We start from the raw sequence: 19945 nt of genomic DNA on the forward strand, positions 1-19945 counted from the left end.
ACATTTCTTTGTTGTTTACACATAATCTACAAACTCATTGAAAAAAATTCAATCTTTCTTGGAACCACTGGGTGTAGCTTTTGATTTCTTCCTGAGGCAGCTGTAAATCCAACAGTGCTTTTTGCTTTCCTCAACCTCGTGACCAAGGCTGAATAATTGCCCCAGATTGGATTGCACTATCTTCGCATTTTCTTTTGATTCCATTAGTTTCTTCTGGATTTTATTTTCTTGATCATCTGCTTTCATAACTTGTTTCTCTCCTTCTGGGTTTCTTTCAGGTCGGCATCTTCTCCACCTGGCTTATACAAGATACAAGATACAACATACATTTATTCGTCACATGTGCCAGATGGCACAGTGAAATGAAATTCCCATACAGCCATACAATAAAAATAAAGGACACAACACACGATAGAATTTAACATAAAACATCCCCACACAGCAGAATCAGAGTTTCCCACTGTGTGGGAAGGCACCAAAGTCAGTCTCTTCCTCCACTGTTCCCCGTGGTCAGGGCCTCACCAAGCCCTCCGCAGTTGCCGCTATGGGCGGCCCGATGTTCAAGCCCGCTCGCCGGGGTGTTGTAAGTCCGACGTCAGGACTGAGGGACGTCCTCAGCGGCGTGGACACAGAGTCGGCCCCCTCCTACCGGAGTCTGCGGCTTCCAAAGTCCGCAGGCCGCGCCCGGTGGAGACTGCTGCTGCAGACCCTCTGCAAGGCGCCCCAGGACTCCACGATGTTGTTCAGCGCCGCCCGCGTTGGAAGCTCTCCGCACCAGAGCTCCACGATGTTGGAGCAACGGCCCAACGCTCCGGAGCTCCAAACGGCGACCCGCTCGCGGTGACTCCAGCGCTGCGCTGCCGCTGTAGCAGCCCTGGTCCGGTACTCGGTCCCCGGCAGGAAAGGCCGCTCCGATCCAGCTGGTAGGCCGCGAGGTGGGGGGCGAGGACGCGACTCAGAGAAATAGTCGCGTCCCCGCCAGGAAGAGACTGGGAAATGGTTTCCCCCTTATCCTGCCCCCTCCCCCACATAGAAAAGTTAAAATTTCCCCCAACACAAAACTTTAGACTAACTAAAAATAATAAAAAAGATTGAAATAACAGACAGGCTGTAGGTAGAGGCTGCTGCCAGTGCAGCGCCCCATGTCAAGTCAAATCAAGAGAGTTTATTGTCGTGTGTCCTAGATAGGACAATGAAATTCTTGCTTTGCTTCAGCACGACAGAATATAGTAGGCATGAATACAGAACATATCAGTGAGTCCATATACCATTATATAAATATATACTAAATAAACATTATTATTATTATTATACACACATCAATAAATAAGGGGAGGTGGGGAGGTAGGGATGGGGGGGGAGGGAGGGAGGCGAAGGGGACGAGGTGGGGGTGGGGGGGGAGGGAGAAGAGGGGAGGGGGGGAGGGGGGGAGGGGGGGGGGGGGGAGGGGGAAGGGGGGGGCGACTGGGTGACGGCGGGGTCCACGCTCTTGCAGGTACACAAAAATGCTGGAGCATCTATGGAGCGAAGGGAATAAGAAGTTCTCCTCCTCTCTCCTCAAGGTCCACGCTCTTGGGTTTGGTTGCGTTTCGTTGCCTTGGCGATGACCAGGGCCGTGGGAAAGAACCAATCCGCTGCCTGGACTCTAACGGGTCCCGCCCTCAGCCCCGGACACCGCTCCCATTGGTCGGGACGGGGAAGGGGCGTGGACGGCAATGCGCGCGACGTCAGCTCACGTGACCGAGTGGGCAACATGGCGTCGGTCGCGGACATGTTCGATGTGACCTGGGAAGGTGAGTGAGTGGCTCGTTGGTTAGCGGTGTGGCTGCGGATCACGGCCAGGCATGGAGTTACCGCTGCATCCCTCCCTGTGGATGTTGAATCTTAACCGGCTAGCTTGGGAACGACGGGCCCCAGTTACCGGCGACCCAGCTGACGTGCTCAGATCCGAGGCCACCAGGGAATAGCGGCTGGCGGCCGGGTTGGGGGATTGGCCTCAGGATATTGGTGTCACCTTTAGAGAAAGGCCGAGCTTGTGTCGTGAAGCAGAGGTTACATGTGAAGTGCCACCTGGCTGTCACAAGCTACTTCATGACAGTCGGAAAGGCTGTTCCAGCCTCAAGTTCGGTGTTAGAGGTCGTGTAAGTGGAACAACAGTGGATTAAAGAGCGAGGTGTCATGGGAGAGAAATAACGTGCTGTTTAAAATGAACAATAAAAGTATTCAAGAGGTCATGAGATGAAACTTGGTCAGGTTGGTCTGCAGTTGTACATAGACTTCACAAAGATGACACAATTCATTCCCTGGGTGGATTTGAATGGATTATTCCCTAAAGTTTGCCAACTTTATGATTTTTGTTTGGAACAAGTTGAATGTGACTATTTTGTGGTACCTTTCCACAATGTTGGCATGGTGTCCTTGCCAATGAGTATAGATTATTTTATTATTTTGAGGATCTTACAGTGTGTTTGTGCTGAAGGAGGGTCTTGACCCAAAATGTCACCTATCCATGTTCTCCAGGTCTGACCTGCAGTTACTCCAGCACTTTATGTCCCTTTTCTGTGTGTTAATTGGCTGCTATGTATCTTGTGTTGCACCAAGTACAAAAGTGCTCAGGCCATAAAATAGTTTGGGATGTCCCTGAGAATATTGAAGTTAATTGTAACTTGAGAGGAAATATATACAAAGGTGTTTTATTAAAGTGTGTCGAAACATTTTGTTTTATCGCTCCATATTATGAATAAATATAGCTGCAGATTGTGAACTATGGCCCTCAGATTTTATGCTCGATTTGGAGAACATGTTGACAGTGATAACTCATTGCCCTCCAGCTCCCTGCCCTCCCAAGCATTGCCCTCCAGCTCCCTGCCCTCCCAAGCATTGCCCTCCAGCTCCCTGCCCTCCCAAGCCTCCAACCTCATCGTTCCCCAGCCCCGCACGGCCCGATTTTATCTTCGCCCTAAAATCCACAAACCTGACTGTCCTGGCAGACTTATTATTTCAGCCTGTTCTTGTCCTACCAAACTTATTTCCACGTACCTAGACTCCATCCTATCACCCCCCAGGTTAAATTCCGTCCCTACCTATGTTCATGACACCTCACACGCTCTTCGTCGACTCCAGGAGTTCCATTTTCTAGACCCCCCATTCCCTCATCTTCACCATGGATGTCCAGTCACTCTACACCTCCACCCCCCACCAGGAGGGATCAAAGCCCTCCGTTTCTCCCTCGACCGGAGAAGCAACCAACTGATATTCTACTGATACTCTCCTCTGCGCAGCGGAGCTGGTCCTTACCCTTAATAACTTTTCGTTTGACTCCTCCCATATCCTCCAAATACAAGGCGTAGCTACAGGCACGCTCATGGGCCCTAGCTATGCCTGCCTCTTTGTAGGGTACGTCGAACAATCCTTGTTCAAGACATACAGTGGCCAATCCCCAAACTTTACCTCTGCTACATCGCCGACTGCATTGGTGCTACCTCCTGCACCTACACACAAACTCACTGACTTCATCCATTTCACCACTAACTTCCATCCGGCACTCAAATACACCTGGATCATTTCTGACATTTCCCTACCATTTCTTGACCTCACTATCTCCATCGCAGGGGATAGAGTCCTGGCCGACATCCACTATAAACCCACTGACTCCCATGACTATCTGGACTACACTTCTTCGCACCCTGCTTCCTGTAAGGACTCCATCCCCCTACTCCCAATTCCTCCATCTATGCCGCATCTGCACCCAAGATGAGGTGTTCCTCCACCAGGGCATCGGATTTATGCTCATTTTTCAGGGGACGGGTATTCCCCTCCTCTACCCTAGATGAGGCTCTCACCAGGAGCTTCTATACCCCTTGACTCGACTCTACTCTCTCCCCCCCCCCCCCCCCCCCCTCGTAACAAGGGCAGAGTCCCCCTTGTCCTCACCCACCCTACCAGCCGTCACATACAACAAATAATCCTCCGTCATTTTCGCCACCTCCAACGTGACCCCACCACTGGCCACATCTTCCCATCTCCTGTCTGCTTTCCGCAGAGACTGCTCCCTCCGTAACTCCCTGGTCAATTTGCCCCTTCCCACCCGAACCACCCCATCTCTGGGCACTTTCCCTTGCAACTGCAAGAAATGCTACACTTATCGCTTTACCTCCCCCCTTGACTCCATTCAAGGACCCAAGCAGTCTTTTCAGGTGCGGCAGGGCTTCACCTGCACCTCCCCCAACCTCATCTATTGCATCCGCTGCTCTAGGTGTCAGCTGCTCTACATCGGTGACACCTTGGCGATCGCTTCGCTTAACACCTCCGCTCTGTTTGCAATAACCAACCTGATCTCCCAGTGGCTCAGCACTTCAACTCCCCCTCTCATTCCGAATCCGACCTTTCTGTTCCTCGGCCTCCTCCATGGCCAGAATGAGGACCTACGTAAATTGGAGGAGCAGCACCGCATAATTCGCTTGGGCAATTTGCACCCCAGTGGTATGAACATTGATTTCTCTAATTTCAGGGAGTCCTTAGTTTCTCCTCCCCTTCTCAGCGCTCCCTCAGCCCACTGGCTCCACCTCTTCCTTGCTTCTTCCGGCCCGAAACGTTGCCTATTTCCCCATAGATGCTGCCTCACCCACTGAGTTTCTCCAGCATTTTTGTTTACGAACCATTGATACGGTTCTGTGTGAGATCCCTCTGCATAGCCCTATGTGTGGCACATTGTTGCAGCAGTGTTTGCTTCTATCTTGTAACATCTGAGACCTGAGTTTGATCTTAACATCTGGTGCTGGATGCTGCAAGCACTTTTTCACATGATGTTCTAGTATTCTTTCACATCCCAGAATGTTGCTGGTAAATTAATGGGGGGAAAATGAATGGAGGAAAATCAAGGGGGAGTTGGTGACCATCTGTGAGAAAGTATAAGTTACAGAGATCCATGTAAATAAGAAAGTGAACAAAACAATTGGAAATGCTCCCTTGGGAGCCCCTGTCCCAAGTGGGATGAATAACCTCCTGTCATTACAAGTATAAGATTATGTAGTTTGTGCTTGCTCTGACAGTCTCCTATGTAGAGGGAAATTACTTATTTAGTCCATGTAGACTTATTTTGTCTACATGGACTAAAATCACAGTAGTAGATTTATTTAATGTGTTGGCTAGTGTTGGTGTTGATAACTGGGCATGCAGTGAAAGTAACATTCTGACTTCCAGAAGACTGAACAGTGTACTGATTTCAGGATGATTGTTTTAGAAAAGCTGAAGCTACACCACAAATTATTTGGGCAAGTGGGCAAAAAGTTGCTCAAGAGGCAAATTTTGAAGAGTGTAAGTTTAGGGTAAGAATTCCACAGCTTTAGACCCAGGCAGTAAGAGGGGTGATCACCAGTAATGAAGTGTTTGCTGGTGATCACCAAAATGACCAATTTGTTGGGCAAAATTGGATGATGAATTGTGAATGGGGATACGATGCATGAAAAGGGAGCAGTCAGTCAACCCTTGTAATGAAACCCAAAGCCGCCCGAAAAGTTGCTTTCACTAAAAAAATTGTTATCTTGAGCTGTTATTTATTACACTTTTCCCATCCAGTCTTTGTACATCGTAGGTTTACAAGGTTAATTCCCGGGATGGCGGGACTGTCATATGCTGAGAGAATGGAGCAGCTGGGCTTGTACATTATGGAGTTTAGAAGGATGAGAGAGGATCTCATTGAAACATATAAGATTGTTAAGGGTTTGGACACGCTAGAGGCAGGAAACATGTTCCCGATGTTGGGGGAGTCCAGAACCAGGGGCCACAGTTTAAGAATAAGTAGTAAGCCATTTAGAACGGAGATGAGGAAACACTTTTTCTCACAGAGAGTGTTGAGTCTGTGGAATTCTCTGCCTCAAAGGGCGGTGGAGGCAGGTTCTCTGGATGCTTTCAAGAGAGCTAGATAGGGCTCTTAAAAATAGCGGAGTCCAGGGATATGGGGAGAAGGCAGGAATGAGGTACTGATTGGGGATGATCAGCCATGATCACATTGAATGGCGGTGCTGGCTCGAAGGGCCAAATGGCCTACTCATGCACCTATTGTCTATTGTATATTCACTAGAGCTATCTGACACACAAAATTATCACTTTACCTCGGTACACATGACAATAAACATGACTATGACACACTGGGCACAATTTTACTGAAGCCAATTAACCTGCAAACCTGTACATCTTTGGAGTGTGGGAGGAAACGGAACATGCTGAGAAATCCCCCACAGTCACAGGGAGAACAAACAAAATGTACAGACAGTACCTGTTGTCAGGATTGACCCCGGGTGTCTGGCGCTGTAAGGCAGCAACTCTACCTTTGTGCCACTGTGCCTCCCTGACCATAAGGTGCTCTGGGTCAATGTGAAATTATTTTTCTCATGGTGCTGGTAACATCTTTTTTCCAGAGTGGGTGATAGGATTTACTGCTGAGAGACTATTTGGGCTGGATAGTCATATCCTCCTGCCATCATTCTGTGGTTGGAGTTTAAGCAAGATCCTTAAATATTTACATACAACTGAAGTGAAGACCCTCCTGATTAGCCTTTGTGGCAAAATAGAGTGGAGCTGTGTCTACTTGGGTAGTTGCATTCCTTTCTGGGGTTCTACTGCTTTCTGTACATTAAGTAGTCATTCCAACTATTTTGTTTCAAGATCTACCATGATTCCATTACTCGTGCATCTTTAATTGTAAAATACTTTAACACGAATCATACTTCACCTTGTGATTTTGAACATTTGGTTCACATTTGGTTTTCTAGATTTATTATGAAAATTATGAATTTTGCTAGGATAGAACCTTACGGAAATGTTACTGTTTACACCTGTCCATTGGATTGAATGGGTCAGCACTTGCACAACATACAATGAATCTCAAACAAAGATTTACGCGGATGTTGCCAGGGCTAGAGGGCCTGAGCTATAGGGAGAGGTTGAGTAGGCTGGAACTCTGTTCCATGGAGCACAGGAGGATGAGGGATGATCTTATAGAGGTGTATGAAGGTGAAGGGGAAAAGATTTAACAGGAATCTGAGGGGTAACTTTTTCATTCAAAGGGTGGTGGGCGTATGGAACAAGCCGCCAGAGGAAGTGGTTGAGGCAGCGACTATCCCAACGTTTGAGGAACAGTTAAGGAAAAGTTAGACAGGTACATGGATCGGACAGGTTTGGCGGGATATAGGCCAAACACATGCAGGTGCGACTAATATAGCAGGGACATGTTGGCCGGTGTTGGCAAGTTCATAAGCCTTATCCACTGAGTTCTCCCAAGGCACTGTCAGTTCTATAAAATATGCTATCTGCTAACTAATTGACCATAACAGTACATCTGGCCTCAAACTGGTACTAATTATTTTCTGCGGAACAACAAGTTTTCCTCCTAAGTCTACCTGCATCTTGCAATCATTGGCTCCACTTAGCTGGCCTAGCTCATGCCTGTTCGAAACCGTTCCTCCTCTTCCTTTCTCTCCCTCATGGCCAAAATCAACCGCTGCACTCTCTGTCCTATTGCATATTGAATTCAACTGTGCTCTCCTGTCATTTGCTGGAGCGATACAATTCAAGACCTGGTAATACAGCCAAGTATGCCAACCTTAAGAAAGGCGAGTCTTACATCTTGATAAAATATGGCTCAATGTTGCCACCTCCGAACACGGGGGACACACTGGGTCTCCACCTACCCACTGTGGTTCTGCAGTGATGCAAGCACATCTTGCATGACCTGCCTCCATGCACCACAGATCCCTGCAACTAAACCTTTTCTGCATTTTTCCAATTCATCCACTGTTCGAGCTTAACCTGAGCCAATGCCCTTATACATCCCACTGCTTCCTCTTGACAACATACTTGCTCCACAACCAATTTCCTCCTCTCTGTCGGACCTGCCTTACTCCACGCTGGTTTCCCTGTACTAAGCCCGAGGCCTCCTTCCCCATGCTGCACCCTACCAACAATGTCTACCAACACTCCCTGACGAGCTAAATGCGTTTTATGCACGCTTTGATAGGGAGAACATGGATGTGCCTTCCCGAGAGCCCATTCGCCGTGATGGTATTTCAGTCACGGTCACATAGGCTAACGTCAGGAGCTCCTTCAGGGGGGTAAACCCTCGGAAAGCGCCTGGACCTGATGGTATACCCGGTCGTGTTTTTAAAAACCTGTGCGGACCAACTGGCTGGGGTTTTTACAGACGTATTCAACCTGAGGTCTGAGGTTCCCACCTGCTTTAAAAGGGTATCAATAATACAAAAATGCTGGAGAAACTCAGTGGGTCGAGACCCTTCTTCAGACTGATGTGAGGGGGGGGGGGGGGGGGGGGGGGGGGGGGGGTCGGGGGAAGAAGAAAGGAAGAGATCAGGTAGGTTAATGAAAACCGAGCGGAGGTGTTGGGCGAAGCGATCTCCAAGCCTACGCTTGGTGTCACCGATGTAGAGAAGCTGACATCTAGAGCAGCGGATGCAATAGATGAGGTGGAGGAGGGGCAGGTGAACCTCTGCTGCACCTGGAAAGACTGCTTGGGTCCTTGAATGGAGTAGATAGGGGAGGTAAAGCGACAAGTGTAGCATTTCCTGCGGTTGCAAGGGAAAGTGCCAGGAGAGGGGGTGGTTTGGGTGGGAAGGGACGAATTGATCAGGGAGTTACGGAGGGAGCGGTCTCTGTGGAAAGCATACATGGGGGGAGATGGGAAGATGTGGCCAGTGGTGGGATCCTGTTGGAGGTGGCGAAAATTTCGGAGGATTATTTGTTGTATGTGACAGCTGGTAGGGTGGGTGAGGACAAGGGGGACTCTGCCCTTGTTACGAGTGGGGGGGATGGGGAGTGAGAGCAGAGTTACGGGGTATAGAAGAGACCCTGGTGAGAGCCTCATCTTTAGTAGAAGAGGGGAATCCCCGTTAACCATATAACCATATAACAATTACAGCACGGAAACAGGCCATCTCGGCCCTACAAGTCCATGCCGAACAAATTTTTTTTTCCCCTTAGTCCCACCTGCCTGCACTCATACCATAACCCTCCATTCCCTTCTCATCCGTATGCCTATCCAATTTATTTTTAAATGATACCAATGAACCTGCCTCCACCACTTCCACTAGGAGCTCATTCCACACCGTTCCCTGAAGAATGAGGACATCTCCGATGCCCTGGTGTGGAACACCTCATCCTGGGTGCAGATGCGGCGTAGACGGATGAATTGGGAGTAGGGGATGGAGTCCTTACAGGAAGCGGGGTGGCAAGAAGTGTAGTCCAGATAGCCATGGGAGTCAGTGGGTTTATAGTGGATGTTGGTCTTATCACCTGCGATGGAGATAGTGAGGTCTAGAAATGGTAGGGAAATGTCGGAAATGGTCCAGGTGTATTTGAGTTCCGGATGGAAGTTCGTGGTGAAATGGATGAGTTGTGAGTTGTGTGTGGGTGCAGGAGGTAGCACCAATGCAGTCGTCGATGTAGCGGAGATAGAGTTTGGGGATAGGGCCATTGTACGCCTTGAACAAGGATTGTTTGATATACCCTACAAAGAGGCAGGCATAGCTGGGGCCCATGTGCGTTCCCATAGCTACGCCTTGTATTTGTAGGAAATGGGAGGAATCAAACGAGAAGTTATTAAGGGTAAGGACCAGCTGCGCTAGGCGGAGGAGAGTATGTTGACGGGTTTGGTTGGTTCTGTGGTCGATGAAGAAACAGAGGGCTTTGAGATCCTCCTGGTGGGGAATGGAGGTGTAGGGTGACTGGACATCCATGGTGAAGATGAGGGAATGGGAGCCTGGAAAATGGAAGTCATGGAGTAGACGAAGAGTGTGTGAGGTATCTTGAACATAGGTAGGGAGGGATTTAACCAGGGGCGATAGGATGGAGTCGAGGTACATGGAAATATGTTCGGTGGGGCACGAACAGGCAGAAACAATGGGTCTGCCAGGAGAGTCAGGTTTGTGGATTTTGGGGAGAAGGTAAAATCGGGCCGTGTGGGGCTGGGGAACGATGAGGTTGGAGGCTTGGGACGGCAGAGAGCCGGAGGTGATGAAGCCAGTGATGGTGCTAGAGATAGTGGCCTGGTGCTCATCTGTGGGGTCATGGTCCAAGGATAAGTAGGGGGAGGTGTCTGAGACTTGGCGCATGGCCTCAGCCTTGTAGAGATCAGCGCGCCAGACTACCATGGCAGGTTTGATCACCCAGTGTGGGTTGTTGCAGAGTGAATGGAGGGCTGTACGTTCGGGGGGGGGGGGGGGGGGGGGGGGGGAGGGGGGGGGGGAGGTTAGAGTGAGAAAGGGAAGTGGAGATGTTGAGGCGGTTGATGTCCCGCCGGCAGTTTAAAATAAAAAGGTCCAAAGCCGGTAGATGGCCATGAGGAGGAGTCCAATAAGAGGGGGTCCATTGGAGACGGGAGAAGGGATAATCACTGGGCGGTGATGACTCCTTCCCATGGAAAAACGCTTTGAGGCGGAAGCGACGGAAGAAGAGCTCCACATTGTGGCAGATGCGGAACTCATTGAGGTGGGACGGAGGGGAACAAAGGTGAGGCGTCTGCTAAGAATAGACCGTTCGGTATCAGGGAGGGGGAGGCCGGGGGAGGGAAGCTGAACACACGGCAAGGATGGGGATCGGGGCCGGATTAAGGCAGGTGAGTGGACTGAGGTCGAGGTGATGTCTGGTTGGGGGGGGTTGGTGGGTGGTCGGTCAGGGAGGAAGGGGGTATGAGGACTATACTGTGGGTGGGGAAGAGCTGGGGTCACATGGTTTGAGGGAGAAGGGGAAGACCCAGTGGAACAACCACTGATGTTCCCTGGGTTAGGGGGACGAGCACGAGGACCCAACGCAGTCAGGGCCCATGATGTCAGAGTCTGCAGCGTGGAGACTTCGGGCCCGGTGCTGAGCCTACGACTCGGGTAAGGCGACGGCTGTGGCCTGCTGGAGGGCGGTGGAGTGGCGAGGATCGGGAGAGTTGTTGGTGGAGGTCTGCGGGGGAGTGGAGTCCGGGTCAGCTGGCGAAGCGTAGGAGGTCCCGGTCAGCGGATGGCCGGTGAGGCGGCGAGGTTTGACGATCCTGGTGAGATGGAGAGGTTGGACCGTCCCGGTGAGGCGGCGAGGTGAGTAGTCCCCGGTGAGGTGGTGAGGTTTGGAGGGCTCAGTGAGGCGGGGAGGTTGGACGGTCCCGGTGAGGCCAGCTAGGCGAGTAGTCCCCGGTGAGGTTCGTAGATCCCGGTGAGGCGGTGAGGTTCGGTTGTCATGTTTTGGTGGCGATAGTCGGAGGAATCGGGGAGGTAGCGAGGGTCGGCGTAATCGGTGAGGGGGCGATATTCAGAGTTACCGGTGAGGTACCCAATAATACCGGTGCCCATGAAGAGTAAGGTGATGTGCCTCAATGACTATCGACCAGTGGCACTAACGTCTGTGGTGATGAAGTGCTTTGAGAGGTTGGTTATGGCGCATATCAACTCCTACCTCGACAAGAACCTCGACCCACTGCAGTTCGCTTACCGCCACAACAGATCAACGGTGGATGCGACCTCACTGGCTCTCCACACTTTTCTGGACCAATTGGACAAAAAAACTCGTATGTCAGGCTGTTATTCATTGACTACGGCTCGGCATTTAATACCATCATCCCCTCCAAGCTGGTTACCAAGCTCTCAGATCTGGGTCTCTGCGCATCCCTCTACAATTGGATCCTCGACTTCCTCATCCACAGACCACAGTCTGTCCATATTGGTGGAAATGTGTCATCCTTGATAACAATCAGCACGGGAGCACCTCAAGGCTGCGTGCTCAGCCCCCTGCTTTACTCACTCTATACTCATGACTGCGTAGCCGGACATAGTGCGAACTCCATCATCAAGTTCGCCGACGACACCCCTGTTGTGGGATGAGTCACTGATGGTGATGAGTATAGAAGTGAGATCGACCGATTGACCAAATGGTACAAGCACAATAACCTGGCTCTCAACACCAGCAAAACCAAGGAACTGATTGTGGACTTTCGAAGGGGTAGGATAGGGGCCCACAATCAACGGGATGATGGTATTCAACGGGACGCTAGTGGAAAGGGCGTTCAAATTCCTGGGCGTTCATATTTCCGAAGATATTTCCTGGTCCCAGCACACTGATGCAATTATAAATAAAGCACATCAGCGCTTCTACTTTCTGAGAAGATTACGGAGAGTCGGTATGTCAAAGAGAGCTCTCTCGAACTTCTGCAGATGCACAGCAGAGAGCATGCTGACTGGTTGCTTCATGGCTTGGTTCGGCAACCTGAGCGTCCAGGAGCGGAAAAGAATGCAGAAAGTTGTGACCACTGCCCGCCCATCATCGGCTCTGACCTCCCCACCATTGAATGGATCTATCGCAGTCGCTGCCTCAAAAAGGCTGCCAACATTGTCAAGGACCCACACCATCCTGGCCACACACTCATCTCTCCGCTGCCATCAGGTAGAAGGTACAGTAGCCTGAAATCTGGTACATCCAGGTTCAGGAACAGCTTATTCCCCACAGCCATCAGGCTATTCAACTTGCCATCAAACAAATTTTGAACTATAACAGCCTATTGCACTTTATCTGTTTATTTATGTGTATATTGATATGGTCTATGCTATATAGACACACTGAACTGTTCTGTATTTATGCTCACAATATTATGTTGTGCTGCAGCAAGCAAGAATTTCATTGTCCTATCTGGGACACATGACAATAAACTCACTTGACTTGTATGCCGCAGAGCTGCCTGTGCTTCCCGTACAGCCGGCCGAGTTCCACTTCTTCCCTCGAGTTACATTTGGCACGAGAAATATGTCAATTGCTCCTTTGTTGTGTTGATATATCTGGAAACTCCTCAAAAGCACTGTGGGGATATCTTCATGCAATCTGTGGTTCAAGGTGGAAGTTCCTCACCACCTTGAGGATACCTAGTAATAGGCAGTTAATGTTGGTGTTGGCATGTCCTGTCAATAAATAACATAATGGTACGCCTGGACTATAGTGATTCTCAGCCTATTGAACAATAATTGCTTTTTTGATTGGTATCCTTCCATTGTGGTTGGGCTGAGATTGAGGATGTATGGGGAAAGGTGCAGTCGGATTAAGGCTCTGTTATCATGTTGTAAATTATATTTCTGGGATTATGATTACAACTTGGGTGTTTTGTCCCAGTTTGCCAAACATGCCCTGCTGTTTGCAAGATAAGGAATGAGAAGTACCTCGGCTATGAAATGTTGCAGCGCCTACCAGAGGGAATTAGGTCAAGAGGGAACTGCAGTGAGAAAGTTGTCATTTTCAATTCATTGCACATATTCAGATCTCCAAAGACTTTGGTCAAATGCAATGTTTGGGAGAAAGACTCATTAGTTACTTATTTGTCTCTGTACTCCACAATTTGAGATTTGTAATAGAAACAATAGTCACCCCCATTTCGGGGCACCATAATGTTTGGGACACAGCAATGTCATGTAAATAAAAATAGTTATGTTTTTGTTGCATATCCTTTGCGTGCAATGACTGCTTGAAGTCTGCGATTCATGGACATCACCAGTTGCTGTGTGTCTTCTCTGGTGATGCTCTGCCAGGCCTATATTACAGCCATCTTTAGCTTATGCTTGTTTTGGGGCTAGTACCCTTCAGTTTTCACTTCAGCATATAAGAGGCATGCTCAATTGGGTTCAGATTGGGTTATTGACTTGGCCACTTAAGAATTAACCATTTTTTAGCTTTGAAAAACTCCTTTGTTGCTTTATCAGTATGTTTCGGATCATTGTCTTCCTGCAGAATGAACCGCTGGCCAATGAGTTTTGAGGCATTTGTTTGAACTTGAGCAGATAGGATGTGTCTATACACTTCAGAATTCTTTACGCTACTACCATCAGCAGTTGTATCATCAATGAAGATAAGTGAACCAGTACCTTCAGCAGCCATACATGCCCAGGGCATAACACCCCCACCACCGTGTTTCACAGATGAGGTGGTATGCTTTGGATATTGGGCAGTTTCATCTCTCCTCCATACTTTGTTGCCATCACTCTGATATAAATTAATCTTCATCTCATCTGTCCACAAGACCTTTTTTTCCAGAACTGTGGTTGCTCTTTTTAGTTCTTCTTGGCAATGTTCATGAAGTCTTCAGTGGACAGTGGTCATTGACAAATCCATACCTGACTCCCGAAGATTGTTTCTAATCTGTCGGACAGATGTTTGGGGACTTATCTTAATTATGGAGAGAATTTTTCTGTCATCAGCTGTGGAGATCTTCCTTGGCCTGCCAGTCCCTTTGTGATTAGTAAGCTCACCAGTGCTCTCTTTCTTCTTAATGATGTTCCAAACAGTTGATTTTGGTAAACCTAATGTTTGACTGATGTCTCTAATAGTTTTATTCTTGTTTCCCAGTCTCATAAAGGCTTCTTTGACTTTCATTGGCACAACTTAAGAAGTAAAGTAGATGAGCTTGAGGCTCAGTTAGAGGTTGGTAGATATGACATTGTGGGGATTACTGAGACTTGGCTGCAGGAGGATCGGGCCTGGAAACAATATTCAGGGTTATACATCCTATAGAAATGCCAGGCAGGTGGGCAGAGGAGTGGGGGTAGCTCTGCTGGTGGTGGATGGAATTCAGTCCCTTGTGAAGGAAGACATAGGGACTGATGAGGTAGAGTCACTGTGGATTGAGTTGAATATTTGAAAAGGCAAGAAGACACTAATTGATGTTATCTACAGACCCCCAAATAGTAGCCCGGATGTCGGGTGCAAGTTGCAGCAGGAGTTAAAACTGGCATGTAACGAAGTTAATGCCACTGTGGTGATGGGGGAATTTCAATATGCAGGTAGACTGGGAAAATCAGGTTGATTCAGGACCCCAAGAAAGAGTTTGTAGAGTGCCTCCACGATGGATTCTTAGAGCAGGTTGTAATGGAGCCAACCAGAGAAAAGGCAATTCTGGATTTAGTGTTGTCTAATGAACCAGATTTGATAATAGAACTCGAGGTAAAGGAACCGCTTGGAGGTAGTGATCATAATATGATTAGTTTTCATCTGCAATTTGAGAAGGAGAAGGTTAAATCGGAAGTGTCAGTGATGCAGTTGAACAAAGGGGACTATGTAGGCATGAGAGAGGAGCTGGCCAGGGTATACTGGAAAGGGATCCTAGCGGGAATGACGGTGGAACATCAATGGCAGGAATTTCTGGGCACAATCCGGAAGTCGCAGGATCATTTCATTCCAAAAAGGAAGAAAGATTCTAAGGGGAGTAGGAGGCAACTGTGGCTGACAAGGGAAATTAGGGATAGAATAAAACTAAAAGAAAAGATGTATAACACAGCAAAGAGTAGTCGGAAGCCAGAGAATTGGGAAACTTTCATAGGACAACAGAAGGAAACAAAACGGGCAATACAGGCTGAAAAGATGAAGTACGAGGGGAAGCTGGCCAGGAATATAAAGAAGGACAGTAAAAGCTTCTTTAGATATGTTAAGGGAAAAAGAGAAGCAAAGTCGAGTGTGGAAATGGCAGAAGAGTTGAATAGGTACTTTGGATCTGTCTTCACTAAGGAAGACACAAACAATCTCCCAGATATACTGGAGTACAGAGGATCTAAGGGGGTAGAGGAACTAAAATAAATTTTCATTAGGCGAGAAATAGTATTGGGTAGGCTAATGGGACTGAAGGATGATAAATCCCCTGGGCCAGATGGTCTGCATCACAGGGTCCTCAGGGAGGTGACTCTAGAAATAGTGGACGCATTGGTGATCATTTTCCAATGTTCAATAGATTCAGGATCTGTTCCTGGGGATTGGAGGATAGCTATTATAATGTTATCCCACTTTTCAAGAAAGGAGCGAGAGAAAAAACATGGAATTACAGACCAGTTACTAACTTCGGTGGTGGGAAAGATGCTGGAGTCAATAATTAACAAGGTAATAATGGGGCATTCGGTTAGCAGTAAAAGGGTTAGTCCAAGTCAACATGGATTTATGAAAGGGAAATCATGTTTGGACTAACCTTCTGGAATTTTTTGAGGATGTGACAAGTAAAATGGATGAAGGGGAGCCAGTGGATATAGTGTATCTAGACTTTCAGAAAGCCTTTGATAAGGTCCCGCACGGAGACCGGTGACTAAAATTAGAGCACATGGTATTGGGGGTAGGGTGTTGACATGGATAGAAAATTGGTTGGCAGACAGGAAGCAAAGAGTAGGAGTGAACGGGTCCTTTCTGAATGGCAAGGAGTGGCGAGTGGAGTGCCGCAAGGCTCAGTGTTGGGGCCGCAACTGTTTACCATATATCTTAATGATTTGGAAGAGGGAATTAGGAGCAACACTAGCAAGTTTGAGGATGACACAAAGCTGGGTGGCAGTGTGAACTGTGAAGAGGATGTTAGGAGGTTGCAAGGTGACCTGGACAGGTTGAGTGAGTGGGCAGATGCGTGGCAGATGCAGTATAATATAGATAAATGTGAGGTTATCCACTTTGGTGGCAAAAAGAAGGGGGCAGATTATTATCTCAATGGGGTTGGGTTAGGTAAGGGGGAGGTGCAGCGAGACCTGGGTGTCCTTGTACACCAGTCACTGAAAGTTGGTGTGCAGGTACAGCAGGCAGTGAAGAAAGCTAATGGAATGTTGGCCTTCATTACGAGAGGATTTCAGTATAGCAGTAAAGAGGTTCTTCTGTAGTTGTATAGGGCTCTGGTGAGACCACATCTGGAGTATTGTGTTCATTTTTGGTCACCTAATTTGAGGAAGGACATCTTTGTGATTGATCCCAGAACCAGGGCCCATAGTCTTAGAATAAAGGGGAGGCCATTTAACACTGAGGTGAGAATACTTTTTTTCGCCCAGAGAGTTGTGAATTTATGGAATTCCCTGCTACAGAGGGCAGTGGAGGCCAAATCACTGGATGGATTTAAGAGAGAGTTAGATAGAGCTCTAGGGGCTAGTGGAATCAAGGGATATGTGGAGAAGGCAGGCACGGGTTATTGATTGGGGACGATCAGCCATGATCACAATGAATGGAGGTGCTAGCTTGGAGGGCCGATTGGCCTCCTCCTGCACCTATTTCCTATGTTTCTATGTAACTTCTATGAGCTGGTCCTCATATTGATCAACAGCAATAAATGTTTCCAAAGGTGATGGAAAGACTGGAGGAAAGACTAGATACTGAGAGCTCTCGTAGACCTGCATTAAGGAGGCAATTGAACACACCTGAACAATTACAAACACCTGTGAAGCCATGTGGCCCAAAGATTATGGTGCCAGGAAATGGGGGTGGCTATGTATAAACACAGCTGTAATTTCTACATGGTGAAACCAAAATGTATAAAAATACCCTTTAATAAAATTTGACGATGTGCTCTTTAACCACATGTGATTTTTTTCTCTATTACATATCTCAAATTGTGGAGTACAGAGGCAAATAAATAAATTATTGGTCTTTGTCCAAAACATTATGGAGGGCACTGTAGATTTTACAGTATGGAATAAGTCTGTCTTTGCTACTGGGGCCAAAGTCTTCCTCTGCTTTTTATTTTCAGAAATGCGTGACAAGTTGCGAAAATGGCGAGATGAGAACAACCGGAACAGTGAGCAGATTGTGGATGTTGGTGAAGAGTTAATAAATGACTATGCTTCAAAACTTGGCGATGACAGTGAGTATAATATTATTTGTGGGATAGGGTTGGGAGTAGAAGGAATCACTATACAGAGTGATATTTTTTCCATATTTTTTTGTACATTATGATGTCTACTGAAATTCAGCATTTCACTGTTATGGACAATAGGTGCAGGAGTAGGCCATTCGGCCTTTCGAGCCAGCACCGCCATTCAATGCCCCGTTCCTGCCTTCTCCCCATATCCCCTGACTCTGCTACATTTAAGAGCCCTATCTAGCTCTCTTTTGAAAGTATTTAGAGAACTGGCCTCCACCACCCTCTGAGGCAGAGAATTCCACACTCGCAACTCTCTGTATTAAAAAGTGTTTCCTCATCTCCGTTCAAAATGGCTTACCCCTTTCTCTTAAACAGTGACCCCTGGTTCTGGACTCCCACAACATCGGGAAATGTTTCCTGCTTCTAGCGTGTCCAAACTCTTAATTATCTTATATGTTTCAATAAGATTCCCTCTCATTCTTCTAAACTCCAGAGTATACAAGCCCTGCCGCTCCATTCTCTCGGCATATGACAGTCCTGCCAATCCCGGGAATTAACTTTGTAAACCTACGCTGCACTCCCTCAATAGCAATAATGTCCTTCCTCAAATTAGGGGACCAAAACTGCACACAATACTCCAGGTGTGGTCTCACTAGGGCCCTGTACAAAGGCAGAAGGACCTCTTTGCTCCTATACTCAACTCCCCTTGTTATGAAGGCCAACACAAGCCATTCGCTTTCTTCACTGCCTGCTGTACTTGCATGCTTACTTTCATTGACTGATGAACAAGGACCCCCAGATCACGTTGTACTTCCCCTTTTCCCAAATTGAAGGCAGATAATAATCTGCCTTCCTGTTGTTGCTACCAAAGTGGATAACCTCACATTTATCCACATTAAATAAACTGCATCTGCCATGCACCTCAACCAACCTGTCAAAGTCACCCTGTATTCTCATAGCATCCTCCTCACAGTTCGCACTGCCACCCAGCTTTGTGTCATCTGCAAATTTGCTAATGTTACTTTGAATCCCTTCATCTAAATGATTGATGTATATTGTAAATTGCTGCGGTCTCAGCACCGAGCCTTGCGGTACCCCACTAGTCAATGCCTGCCAAAGGGACCTGTTAATCCCTACTCTTTATTTCTTGTCTGCCAACCAATTTTCTATCCATGTCAGCACTCTACCCCCAATACCACGTGCCCTAATTTTGCCCACTAATCTCCTATGTAGGGCATCCTCCTGTTGATGGAGGATTAAATCTTGTATTTTGGCAAGTGTCCTTATTTGACGATCGTAGACCCATCCTTAAATATCTATTGTTTAAATTTCCCATGTGATTTAAAAAAAAAAACTTTGAACTATCTGTGTTGGCCCATAAGGAATGGCAATGGAGCAAATGTTAGCTCCACTGGTGACTAGAGAAGACAGATTTAAGACAATTTGGAAAAGAGCCAGATGGTAGTGAGGAGAGCATTTTAGTGAGTTGTTGAAAGGTAATTGGAAAGAAAGGCATTATAGGTCTGTTGGGAGAGATTATGCGAGTCAGATGCAAAATAAAATAGTCGTGGTGGTGATGACTACAGAACTACCAGAATGTAGTAGTTGTTAAAACAGGAAAACCCATTTAGTTTCCTTTTATACCCCGAGGATGGAATTTGCTGACCTTGCCTCCCTTGAAATGGTGCAACAATTCACAATTGATTCACAAGTGGGGATGGGCAGTAAATTATTGCCTTTCCAACAATACCCCACATCCTGAAAAATGAATGGATAACACTGAATTGCTAAAGTTGTACAAACAAGATGGTGTAGATGCAATGGAATGTATATATTGTATGTTTCCAGGTTGTAGCAGGTTTCAAAATTTAAAAAAAATCTGAAGATTAAAGTAACATAAATTTGAAAAAAAATGCACATTCCTTTATCTCTATCTCGCTTTTGCACTTTCTTTTGGAAATTTGTACACCAAAGTTTGCAAGGGCAAGAACAACGCTATATTCACCTCTTAGATTTGCCTGTTTGTCCTTTGGGATTGTTTTCTGAATCAATTTGTAAATAGAATTGTGAACAAAAATGTTAGCTTCTTAAGTATAAATGATTGAACAGGACTGATTTCTCCAGGAACATGGAATATACTACCCATGCTCATAATTTGCAATGCAGTGTTATGGTGTGGACGAATGTTTTAGTAGAGACTGCTTGAGATTTCATTAAAAGCCTCACAGGATCTGCCCTTTCCATCTGTTTCACTGGGAAAGAACTGAAACTTTCATTACATCTTTTATAATCTCAGTAGGTCCCAAAGCATTGTACTTTAGA

The 19945-nt window shown here is 47.2% G+C and overlaps 1 protein-coding gene across 1 annotated transcript in view; it reads left to right on the plus strand.

Moving 5' to 3' along the window:
- Window positions 1-1690: 1690 nt before the first annotated feature.
- Window positions 1691-19945, plus strand: part of emc2 (ER membrane protein complex subunit 2) — a 145195-nt gene continuing 126940 nt past the window's right edge. Inside the window, exons 1-2 of the mRNA XM_055634679.1 lie at window positions 1691-1793; window positions 17510-17623. Of these exons, the coding sequence (XP_055490654.1) occupies window positions 1754-1793; window positions 17510-17623 (154 nt within the window). The 5' untranslated portion in view covers window positions 1691-1753. The remainder of the gene's footprint in view (window positions 1794-17509; window positions 17624-19945) is intronic.

The sequence above is a fragment of the Leucoraja erinacea genome, chromosome 4 (assembly GCF_028641065.1).
Source record: "Leucoraja erinacea ecotype New England chromosome 4, Leri_hhj_1, whole genome shotgun sequence".
Taxonomy (NCBI): domain Eukaryota; kingdom Metazoa; phylum Chordata; class Chondrichthyes; order Rajiformes; family Rajidae; genus Leucoraja; species Leucoraja erinaceus.